The 13,140-nt window shown below is 41.7% G+C and overlaps 1 protein-coding gene across 11 annotated transcripts in view; it reads right to left on the reverse strand.

Moving 5' to 3' along the window:
* Positions 1–13,140, reverse strand: part of scrib (scribble planar cell polarity protein) — an 82,082-nt gene that overhangs the window by 48,626 nt on the left and 20,316 nt on the right. For all 11 annotated transcript variants that reach the window (XM_049565129.1, XM_049565137.1, XM_049565138.1 and 8 more), the window contains exons 2-4: positions 4,182–4,299; positions 1,308–1,386; positions 636–725 (exon numbers count right to left, since the gene is read on the reverse strand). In XM_049565129.1, coding sequence (XP_049421086.1) covers positions 636–725; positions 1,308–1,386; positions 4,182–4,299 — 287 coding nt within the window. The remainder of the gene's footprint in view (positions 1–635; positions 726–1,307; positions 1,387–4,181; positions 4,300–13,140) is intronic.

The raw sequence follows: 13,140 nt of genomic DNA on the forward strand, positions 1-13,140 counted from the left end.
CTAAAACAAAACATTTTAAACAATAAAAACTTAAATGAAAAAAAGCAAACAGTCTGGAAATGAACTGAAACTAAAGTGAATTGAAAACAAAACTAAACAATAAAAAAAAAAAACTAATAACAGTCACAGTAATAATAAAAATTATGCCCTGCACCGAAATAAAGTCCTGTTTTTCAAGATAATTTAAATGCCCGTCTGCACTTCAGTTCATGAACTTTGCTAATGCCATTTCCTTGTGAGTACCCAATCGGCTCTGCACATGTGCAACTGCCAATGACAATGAAAAGGAAGTGAGAGATAGCTCACTCCTTTGCTACTTTTATTATCAGCTCCCAGACAAAAAGAATGTGTTTGATTCTTCACTTGCCAGATCAGGTAAGTGAGCTGCTAGATTACTCGCCCTTTGAGGCATTATATTCACCACAGACAGTCGGCCAATCCTTATTCTTTAGCCCTGCTTACATTAGAAAATAGTGAGAGAGGCCTAAAGAGGAAGCATTCAAATTGTTGGATGTATTAACAATTTTAAAGGAGAGTTGCAAGTCAATATGATTAAGGTTTTTCAAGCAGTGAAAATTCTGTATTCTGTATTCTATCAAAATATCCACTTTAAGCCATTGTGCATGTGTACATACTTTCCAATGTCGTTGGGCAACGTCTGCAATGACACATCGTTGAGCGCCAAGTGAGCCAGTGCTCGGAGTTGAGTGAAACCATCCGGCAATCTGAAGCAGAAAGACAGGAGGGGAAACAGTGGAGAAGAGACTCTTATAGGGTTTTGTTGTACAATGCATGGGATCACTTGACTCACACACAGAGCTATTAACCCTTTCCATGTGCCCATCTGTTAAAGTATTCAGCATCAAAGCTTTAGCCAGCCATCCAATTGCTTTGCTATAGTAGGACATTATGTGTTACGTAAGATGCAGCAAAAAATGCAATCAGAGGGCGGTGCAACAGTGACTGGATTTACTAGAATCCAGGTTAGGTTAATGTACACTTGTACCTCATACAGAACCGTTTGGTTGGAAAGCACACTGTCACACAAAGCATGATCACCTCCAGCCATTTGCTCATGTTCTGTGCATAATTATTTCTTAGCAGACTCTACATTCAAACACACAATACAATTCATTGCACATTTACAACAGGAAACCAAAGTTATTAGAGCAAACAAATGACACTTCTCATGCTTTGTTTCATTTTTCAAAGCAGCTCCGCTTCTCTCCCCTTGTTGCATCTGGGCAAACATCATATTTTCTCACAGTGATGATGAATAGAGTAACCGGCAGTTCCCACTCGCTTACCTGGACAGGGGGTTTCCACTGAAGTCTGCGATCTCCAAGGCCCTGCAAAACTTAATGCTCTCGGGGATCTCAGGAATGTCTGCAGGAGAAAAGAGGAGGTGAAGGGGGGGAGAGACAGGCATCAGCACCATGGATACACAGATGTAAAGCAAAGGGGGGGCATATTCTATGAAGCGAATCATTTTAAGTTCCTTATAATCGCAACCAGATGGCCAGGAGCAGGAAAGTGCAAGAAAAGAAGGGAAAAATGAGACAGAAAGAGATGAAAGTTGAAATAGGGAGGACACAGTGAAAGTTCACTAATACATCTTCATTTTCCTCCCATCACATAAAATCTAGAGAGCAGTCTGTTATTTTAGTTTTTTATAGGCTGGTGTACCATGTATGGTAAAACGTAGAAATTAAAGGAAGGTCAAATAAGAGAAAAGGAGGGAAACCAATTTGTAAGAGATTGATAAAACATATAAATATGTAAAAGTTTACAGCAGTATGGTGTTAAGGTCTCTGACCACAGAGCTGTTTGACTAATTCTGACACAGGCACACTAGATGGAGATTTAAGTGACAATAAGAAATGAGAAAAAAGAAAAAAAACACACTGGTTGTAGTATGAAAATAATGATTTACATTGGTGTATGACAGATCATTTATTCAAAGCTTGCACTGGGCAAAAGTTCAGAAACACTGCATCTTACCCCCATATTAAGAACTGGACTATACATACACATATAGAAGGCACAAGGTGAAACCTGACCTATAGGCCTGACCACCAAAGAACATTTACAACAGGATCCTGCAGGTGCAGGTTAAGAAATCCCTACTGAGCCAAGCAGCCTATGACACTTATCTGGCTCAGTGTCGTCCTGCAGCAGGAGCAGGCGAGCAGACAGGCAGACAGATGGGAAAGGCCCTTACAGGCCACTGCACACTGCTCCCACAGCACTTGATGCAGTGTGAGGCAGAGCAGATGTCTCACATCTACCATATAGGCCCTTCCTGCCACTGAGTATCAGTGTATTTGTGTGCAGCGTGCAAGGACACAGAGGGCAAGATATTTGTGTGTGTGTGTGTGTGTGTGTGTTACAGCCCCAAATGAAAGGAGATTCACCTCTCAGTAATGTGTACGTAATATTATTTTTGACAGCATTATGGTGTTGAGTTTCCTTCTTTGCTTGTCTCATAGAAATATTTTGAGGGCATGGTGATTCATGTATGAGTATGTCTGTTGTGCCCAGGGGTAAACTGGATAATCTGGCATGGCCAGCCAGCTAATATTCATCTAATAGCTGTTGCTGCTAGTGTGTTGATTCTCTAACTGATTTGGCTTTGCTCGTGTTGCTTAACACCACATGGTAGATACTAGTTTACCCCCTTTTTGTTTTGTATTTTTGAGGGCAGGGAATAGAGCATTATGAGGCTGCTGCATCTGTCAAATTTCTTGCCTCCTCCAGCTCTTGACAAAACTGTGACAGGTGTCGTCATGGAAATTACATTTTTCTTCAAGTGTTGCACTTGGTTAATTTCTGTCATTTGTAAATGCAACTGCTGCATTATTCCAGTTTGGCAGCACTGTATCATAATCAGCACAGTGCACCGGGAGAGGCGCTGCCAAAATTGCGAAAGAGGAAGAAAAGAGCCGTCTGTTTTTAGCTGGACCGCAGCAGAATGAGGACAGCCCGGTATGCCAGTGTTTCTGTGCCACTACAGCAAAAAAAAAAAAAAAAAAAAGAGTCCTTTTCCCTGTTGTGTGATGTGTAGCCTCATTTGATATCACCAGGTGGTGTTTATAAATACAGTTGCAAACTGCAGTCTGCACTTGTGAACACTGCTCCATGCAACTAAGCATGTGTGCCTGAACGTTTTCTTGTTTGGCAACTACAACATGTTTACACCGGTGACTTGTAAGGAAACAAAGTAGGTCTTCATTTATCAACTTTTTCCCACTTTATCAGTACAAAAGTTCAAACAGACAAATGTAAATCAAGATATTAGTTCACTACAATACGTGAGAATATAACTGCCACATAAACTATATGAGAATTTCATTTAAAGTAGGAGGGAGAAAAATCCAAATAAATTATATAAAAGAAACAGGATAGGCTGTCTTATAAAAGTGTCTTGTAAAAGAGTGTGAGAGGGAATTATTTAAAATGAAATTATTTTTTAAAATCTAATTTCTGAGTTTCTCAAAAGATCTGTATTTGTGTAAATAATATTTTGCCAGCAGCACCAAATTGTTTATAAGATATTTAGTTTATCAGTATTTCTCAAACATCACCTAACCACAACTGGACATTTTATGAATAATTTTTTTCAGACATTTGATAAATATTTATCTGACATTTTATGAATATGTTTTTCGGACATTTCAGTAATAATATTTCGGACATTTTATGATTTTTTTCCTGGACATTTTATTTATATTTTCGGACATTTTATCAATATTTTTCAGTTACTTTATCAATAATATTTCTGACATTTTATGATTTTTTTTTCTGAGAATTTATTAATATTTGTTGGACGTTTTATATATATTTTGCTACTTATCAATTCATCTACAATTCATTAATAAAGGTCATTTTAGTTACTATTATAATGATTAGAATTTCTAAATACATTGCTTGTAAAAAAAAGTTTTTGCTTGAGCCAGTGTAAGGCACAGTACACATGCACATGTGTGCACATGATCGGGATGGTACCACCTCTGCCTCATTTTGAGCCAGGAAAAACCCTGTGGGGGTGGTCTAGACAAGAGCGGAAGGTTATTTTAAACGCATCATTAAAGTAATTGTGTGTTAATGGGTGGTCTTAAATGGCAGGGATTGTAGAGCAACTGACATGAGTGCACAGTGAACTTGAGTATGTATTTGTGTACCATTTCTGGAGATGTCCAGCTCCACCAGCTGCATGAAGTTGGCCACCTCAGGAGGAAGTCTCTGGATCTCATTGTCACTCAGGCCGAGCTTCCGTAAGTTCAGTAGTCTGAAAAAAGGCTGTGGAGAAAAACAGTAATCTATCAATCAAAACAGAACATAAAACTGAGAGACATTACTATCAAATCTATAAAACCCTATACACAAGTGGTAGACACCACAAATGCTTAATTGGTAGGGCTGCCACTAACAATTATCTTATCAATTATCTGCAGATTATTCTTATGATATAATGGTCTGTATAATGTCAGGAAATATGCATTATATATATATATTCAAATTACTTTTTTGCGGACCAACCATCCAATGAAAGTATTTCATACACTACACCGTAAAACAAGACAAAAGCAGCACATTTGCAAAGCTCAGGCCTCAGAATATTTGATATTTTTGCTTGAAAAATGATAAATCAACTGTCAAAATATGCCATCTATTTTTCTGTCAATCGACTAATCAATGAATCAGTTAATAATTTCAGCATTAATGACCATTTTTTGACCAATTTTTATTTTTGATAAATAACAATTAAGAACTGACCAAGAGGCAAGTGTTACTGCACGCTGTTTTGATAATCAATGAGTAATGAGAAATTTTAATAGAAAAAAATAAAATTCCCTGATTGCAGGGTAAACTCTGAGATTTGATATTTTATAGACCAAACAATTAAATAGGTTAATCAAGAAAATAATCATTTGCTGCAGCCCTAAAATACGACATGATAAGAATACTGTTATTCGTGTTTTAAAAGTTGCGTACATTATTTTTGTCCGTCTTTACCAGAACTGTAAACTGCACACACAAAACATCCTGTATATTCAGATGAGGGCCACTTCCAGGACCGGTTTTTAAAAAAAACATTCCATCGTCATATTCCCAAAAACTCCTCCTCACCAAGGCAACGCCAACCAAACAAAGTGGCTTTCGATAGGAGAGCTGAGGAGAGTGCTGCGGCTGTGGCCATGCCAAGTGCTTTCACAAGAACCCGGTTGTTGGATGGGAAAGCGTTCAGAAACATTCCTCCGCCAGCCGCGCTGTGTGTGTGTGTGTGTGTGTGTGTGTGTGTGTGTGTGTGTGTCTGTGTGTCTGTGTGTCATCTGCCGTTAAGATGGACAGACAAGACAGGCTGGCAGGGAACAGCAAGAGGAACAGGCCAAAACTATGCAGTGATTAACCCCTCAATCAGTCCAGGGTTCTGCAGCCCACAGAGGAGCCACTGTCTGCCCTGTCAAAAGCCAGTCGACTCCTCTAACGCTGAGAGGGAGGAAGACTCTTGAGAAAGTTGCCGACTTGGACTTTCTGGGGTAGGAATTTGTATAAACTCATTATTCAAGGATGCTTTCTGAACACAGGGTGCTCAGACATCTGCAATCTTGGAGCCTAAACCTTAATTCAAATTAAACCCCAGGCTTTCAGCAAGGCAACCGTTGTGTGTCAATTACCACAGAATAATATACTAAATTGAAAAATCCAGACTGTTGCTGAAATCCTCCTTTGTCACAGGTTTTTAAAATGTAGCACTGTTACACTTGTGTCTCCAAACTGTTGCATTAGCATTTAGTAAATCATAACACAAAACATTCTTTGATATGTACTGTCAAAAACACACATGTGCACACACCCAATACAATATGCAGGGAGACAGCTCTACAATCATGCTGACAAAGAGAAGAATGCTGCAGCTCAGCTCCACTCTGTTCCTCAATGACAGACATTTCCTGCTCTTAACTAGCTGTGTGTATTGTGTTTGAATGGGGAGTGTGGTGGCTACAGCAGCAATGTTTTTTCCCAGAAACTGCTTAGGGTTTGCTCGAAGTGCAAGACAAAGCTTGTCAGTACTTTCACAATTATCAAAATTTCCCCACACTTGACTGGAAGCTCACACTACCATCCCCACCTGATGGAGAGTGAAACAGGGAAGAGGAGGGAGGACACAAATACAGGAAAGGACGGCGCCAGGGAGAGACAAAGAGGGTGTTGGCTCGCTGAGTAGCAGGTGACAGGTATCAGATGACAGGAACAGGAAACAGGAGCTGAGGGTGACCATGTGACCGGGCCAAGCCCATACAGAACGGGCCCCCAGGAGGGGAGGCAACCTGGCTGGCAGAACAGGTGACACTCGGAGACGGAAAGCCTCTCAGGGAAAGGGTGTGTCGAGATACAAGAACACACTTCAAAAAACTTTGCTAACCCTCCACAAATACTCATAAAAGGCTTCAGGCTAGTCAACATGTGTACAATATGCAGGATCTACCTAGCTAACATTAATATTAAGATTTTGCTGTCATAGAAACAACACCCAAGTGCAGCACTTCATATAAAAAGCGCTGGGATTTTGCTATGTTCAGGACCTTCCTTGGCACAAGGCAGAGGTAAGGTTGAGACTTTGTAAAAAGGTAGTGACCAGGTGCCAGACCATTTGCAGCATGCATCCAACAGAAAGCTACGAAATTCACGTACACAGCATCAAAAAAACGCCACAAATATAACCAGGTGAATCACCAAGCAGACAAAGCTGGGGTTGGCTTTCACTTTTGCTGGCATTACTGTTTACAAACAATAGCCAACAATCCCTGCATAGTCAGCATACCTTTAACTTCCCCTGTGAGGCAGCACTTTCATACCAAAGTATGATGAGCCATATTACTGCTAATAGACAATCACCAATTCTTCCATTCAGGCTAAACCAATCACCTAATAAAAGCTTTTGCATCAGTGCATTCCTGCCCTCTCTTGATACCGTCCAGAGCTCAAACAATAATGAGGGGGAAACTAGACAGTAATGCAATCATGTCTGAGAACAAGTAATTATGAACACTCACAAAGATGGCCATTCACTCCTGAGTGGCCGCTCGCCGACAAGCTCACTGGGGTTTTGCTAGAAAACAACTGTGATGCTGTATCCATTTCTCAAACCAGCTTTACTCCAGCATAATAATAATAATAATAATAATAATAAAAAATAAAACCAAGATTTGATTAATATGTTTATCTCTTTAGCATCTTTCAGAGAAACTGTAAGATGCTAAATACCTTCTATTAAATTCTGACATTTGACATACATGTAATAAATCTGTTCCTTGACGCGTCCAATTACTTTCAGAACAGTCAGTAACTTCTAATTTCATGAATGAAAGCTGGATCTATCGTTTCCCACTGACTGATGGACTTTCACATTAACAAAAGTGAACCAGCAGTGCTACACGGGTCAATGGGTCAACTGGAATAACAAGCGGGTTCAGTGGGATTTAGTGTACCGCCACCGTCTCTTCATTGTATTAGAGAGCCACAACAGTCTGCCCAGTGACTCAGGCAGTTTTTACAGGACCATGCTTGTGTGTGCGCAACCATTTATAGAGTGAAGCGGCACTTGGTTAGGACCAGTGTGCTACATTTCCTTTACAACTTTGCAACAGGGATGTTTTACTGAGGGCCTTGTGAGAGTTGTTTGCTTAAGGAAGGGGGTGAAGCTGTGAACAGGAGGATAAAGTACAGTGCAACAGAGAGGTGTGAGAGGGGAGGGAGATAAATGATAGCCATGTCAGCAGAGGGCAGTGTGGGGTCTCTAGAGCATTTCAAGTGTAACACAGCACATTTGCAAACTACCATCAGAATACTATTTACCAGTTTTGCTCATGTCTAAAGAAGGAAGATAATCAATTCCAAAGTGTTTGGGCCACAATGCTCAGACTTAAGAGCAAAAATTTTCTGTTGATAACTAAAACAATCAGAGAAAATCAAGCATCAATACTAGAAACTGGAAATCAAAACCAGTTACTTAATAAATGTTGATAAGTCGTGCAGAAGTCTGTGGTTGGCAAGTTTGTCCCTTTTAAAAGGAAACTTCAGTACCTTAAACATCAAACTGTACATGATGAGTTGAATATAAAGTTCCACCTTAAACGGCTTTGAATCACAGAGAAAAAAGCAGCGGGTAAATTACATTAATGGTAGTTAAGACAGCTATGAGAACCGACACAGCTGCACAGATTGTGTTTGACTATGATAAGGTTTCACACAGGGGAGGATTGGGTCTGCGTAACATCCACAATGTGACCGACTCAAGCCAGTGTGAAATGAGTTCTGCGGTGTGGGTACTTATTTGAGATATCCCCCATTATTATACAGTGAATGAAGCGTCTTCACCCATGAGCAGCCTGTGTGAGAGCGGTGTGTGTGTGTGTGTGTGTGTGTGATGAAAGACACAGCGTGGCAACTTGAAAAGACACGTTGCACTTCAGTGAGTGTGTGCGCGGCATCGAAAAACGCTCTGCTTTGTCTTATCTGCATCGCTCTGCTTAGCTTACATTCCACTCAGACAGTGTTAATGCGCCTCAGGATGTGTGTTTGTATGTGTGTGCATGCAAGCTTGTGCATTTTGCAGGCGTCCTTAGGTCAGAGGAGACAGGATCCTGTGCTGTAGGTCTTAAAGTCAACACGCACCACTGTTTACAGAGTCTTAGTTTTACTTTGGTTAAGGCTGCTAGGAACTCTGGCTACAGGAGTAGGACTCAGCGTGCGTGCGTGCGTGTGTGTGTGTCAGAGGGGAAAGAGCAGTATGTTAATGTGCATATCTGTCGTGAATTAGCAGCAGTGGGCGTTTAAGAGTGTTTATGAGTGTGTTTATGTTCAGTGGAATTCACAGGGTGGAATGTTAATGTTTGCAGACCTCACATCACTCCAGAGAAACTAATTAAAATGTGGCTACAGATATCTGAGAAGCAAAGTGTGTATGTTTATGACACATGTGAGTAAACTGTATGTTCTCTGTTTGCGTAAAGTCCCACTGTAGGTGCAGCGAGCCGAAGCCTGGTGCTCACAGAGGCTGCAGTGTTCTAGTCAAGTGACTCTCCATTTAGCTTACGGTTTCCCTCCAATCATACCATCAGACTACAGACAGAGCAGGCTCCTCCTGCCCTGCAAACACACACACACACACACACACACACACACACACACACACACACACACACACACACACACACACACTAAATTCAACCTTCCTCTTACAGAGCACATTCAGTGTGCAGGAGACCGTGGAGAAACCCCGGACACTCAACTCCATGTTTGCCCTAATTCATTAACCTGAGGCCAGGTTCATTGTTTGAAATACTACCTGTATAATTTCTGCAGAGGCAAAGTTGTACAGTCTTGGCATTTAGTGATACAAAACAAAAAGAGCTGAACAAACTTATTCAGGTCTAAGCTTGCCTACAGAGGCATTTAATCAATGGACCCACACATCTCCAACTTTGCTAGAAAGAGGAAGTGGAACTACATACCATCACTAAACCTCTTGCGTCTATTCTTCCCAAATGCCCCCATTTTTCTGTTTTACCCTAACACACTTCCTTTCCTCTATAAGTGGAAGTCCTATTCACACATTCCCAAGCCTCTTAATCTTGTGCCAAATCGGCCCCGTCGGCCTAGTCTGCATGTCCCCACTCTTCCCAATATCAATTCCCTCACAATGCACACACAACTACACACACTGCATGCACACTACTGGGGTGAGGGGCTCAAAGAGAGGGGAGGGGAGAGCACATGCTTTTGTGCTGGCCTGGACTCTTTCAGTGTCCGGGGAAATAAAAAGCAGAGAGGATTTGGTTGACTGAGTAGCTCGGTCAGCCACTGGAATGGCGAGCCTCATTACTGCACACTCTTTTCTATAGATAGCTGCAGTTATTGTTGTGGTATAAACTCATAACATGAGTGAGCACAGACACAAGGTCGTCCTAAGAGTTGGTCTTTCTCCTCTTACTAAACTCAGTATCTTCAGTTATGCAAAGCTAAAAGCACCAGCAAGACTTCATGCTCATTCATTTCAAGGCCAACGTGAATGGAGCAACATGGGCTGATGTTGCTCTGCTGCTTGGCTAAAGCGTCCCCTTACCGTAGGCGACTGTTTAAAAAGTTCCCAAAACTTTTACACATCAATGACACCCCATACTGGTCCTCTTTCCCTCCCTCCTTCCCACTGCTCTCTCTGCTGCTGCACCTCTCTGGATTCCCTCCATTTTCCTTGGCAGAGGGACAAAGGCCAAGCAGCCAGCCCCACACAGGGCTGTCAGTCACAGGCCAGCTCTCGCTGCCCCCCTCCCCGCAGCCCAGCTAGGGGATTCCTCCATTGTCCAAAAGGGCACCGCGGAGAAGAGAGAGAGGGGTAGAAATGGAGGGATGAAGACGTGAAAGAGGAGTGCTGCAAAGGATAACAAAAGGCAGGAATCACTAAGAAGGATAGAGAGAGTGAGTGGGGAGAGCAGTGTGAAGAAGAAAAGGAAGATTGTGTGCGAAGAGGAGAGGAGTGAGCTGAGAGAAAGGGAGTGACGGTGGATTATTAATGAAGAATAGAGGGTAAACAATGGATTCCCACAGTGCTCTGGACACTCTGCACCACTAATGGGGACAGAGACTTCAGCCACTGACCAACAAATTAACTCAACAGACTCACTGCTCTTCCCTCTGGCCAATGAATAATGCCATTTATGAATCAAACATGCAACAAATCAACAGACTGTCATTAATGTGGTTTAGTCTGGTCCACTGTGGCCCATATGCAGTGGAGTACAATGCTCCCATCGGCCTCATCATAAAACCCAAACGCATCAGGGCTGACAATACAACCATCCACCTACCCACAACTATAAACATACATCCCACTTCCTCTGCCCTCACCCACTGTCTCCCACACACACTCTCTCTCTCTGCTGCTCGTAGCTCAGGTGTATATGTGAGACAGAAACAGGAAAGAACAACAAATCCACAACAACATCAGCATCTATCACAGATGCTTGCACACAATCTATGCAGCACATAAGAGGGCATGTGGGTGTGCGTATGTCTTTGTATTGGCCATGTAATTGTGTTTGTGTGCCATTGTAAAACATTGAGCGTATGTCTGCAAGTGTTTGTGTTTCCCTTAAGTGGCACTTTCAGCTGTGACTTCCCTTATCCGGCTCCAGTCCCTCAGCGGGCCACACAGAGAGAAGGGTGTGGTAAAGCCGCTATGAGTGACAGCCCAGCTAATTCCCATCAACTTACACCTGTCCTGGAGACTTTGATCTGAGCAGAGAGCAAACACAGCCGAAACTCAAGCCAAGCGATGTCTGAGCCTACCACTACACATAAGAAGTTTTGAACTACAGTCAGCCAAATTCAGCTCTGATAATAAGACATTGAGGGGAGATAAAAGCTGTAGCTAGCCATACAAACACCACATTTTGGCAGCATTAAATCTGCCCTTGTCAGTACAGTTCCTTTGTGTTTTCAGCAGCTGAGCTCATATAACTTGTTTAAATTAAGCATACTGAGAAAAAGAAGGCATTTTATATTTTACAAGCTCCTAATGAACTCTAATGTTGGGTATAATCAAGTATGGGCACAGCCTTAAATTTACATCCCCAACTCACTTGTAGCACCTGGGGCAACTAGTAGTTATGAATATGCTGGCATAAATAATACTCTCTTGTTCTCTCTGCCCTCTGGACATCCTGTGCTTCACCGTGCTGCCATGTTTTCTTCAGTCAGGATGAGTCAGGACAGAGTCAGTGAGCAATTAATGGATGTATGTACACAATTTATGTATGTGTGTTTATGGTTGTGTGTATGTGAGAGAGCTCTGGATAAACATGGGGGAAGCATGGACAGATTGTCACTGAGGAAAACAAGGACTTCTCAGGAAAAGATGGGACCATGTTTTCAGGTCAAACTGGCTGAAACAATGATAATGACTATGTTTGCATTCATACTAACATTTCAATATCATTCCAAATATGACAATATTCTGAATTTGATGTGGGCAATGCTATTGTTTTTGTTGTTGTTTTTGTAATTGCAGCCATGATAAGCAACTCCAAACTACCCACTGAAAATACAGTCCAGCCAGATAGAGTTTCCACCAAGTCACCGAGCGCCAAAAATCTCCCTGTAAAGTCAACATGGTTAATAAACAACCACAGTGACAACAAGGGCCTTTCCCCCTTTGCCTCCTAGGAATGCAGATGAGTTTTGTTTAGTTGACTCAATACTATCATGTTTCAGTGCATCCAAATGTGCAGCCTGGTTATACATTCCTATTTGACAGCTGTATATACGATATCAACACACACTGTAAAATAAATAGAAAGCCTATATCCCACTTGTGTCTGTTGATGCACACTCCACAGGGCTGACACATGAAGATGGACAGAGAACAGGTGTGTGTCGCATTGTGTGGCTAAGAGGCTCTTCCACTCACAAATGTACATGGCTGAAGAGTACCGCCTCGGCATGTGGACGTGTGCTAGGATTTGAATAATCCACACCTTTTACTACACTCCTATTTTGGCTGTGGAAAATAGTTAACAGGATAATTTTTGTTGTATTTGCCACCCATACCTTACCAAATCCAAGTATAAGTGAAATGAATGTGAAAGTGGAGGCTGTTTTTTAATCTTTAATCTTTAGATGCAATCAACTATATTTACTTCCCATAGACAGATACAGTATATAATGATGGTAAATAGCAGTATTTACCATCATTATATACTGTATCTGTCTATGGGAAGTAAATATAGCATGTCACACTCTTCATGGTTATGCTATCTGTAACCAAGAATGGTGATTGCTTGGTGCAGCAAAGCGATTTTCAGTCAGCATTTTAAAAATAGATAAGTAATCCCTCCACTGTTGCCATATTGGTGGGCTAATCACCTCTTTGGTTACTAAAACCGTCACAGTGATGGAAAAGCTTGCGCCACCAGTCCTGGGACACCATGTCCACAAGTTGATTAACAACAACACACAGAAAGAGAGGGAAAGGGAGTCCAAGTGCAGATTTGCAATCCAAAGCAAATTCAAAGCAGCAGCCAGGCTGAAAGCCTTGAACTTGATCTTTTCAGAGCTCTAACACCTGCCTGCAGTTTG

The sequence above is a fragment of the Epinephelus fuscoguttatus genome, linkage group LG21, assembly GCF_011397635.1.
Source record: "Epinephelus fuscoguttatus linkage group LG21, E.fuscoguttatus.final_Chr_v1".
NCBI classification, from domain to species: Eukaryota; Metazoa; Chordata; class Actinopteri; order Perciformes; family Serranidae; genus Epinephelus; species Epinephelus fuscoguttatus.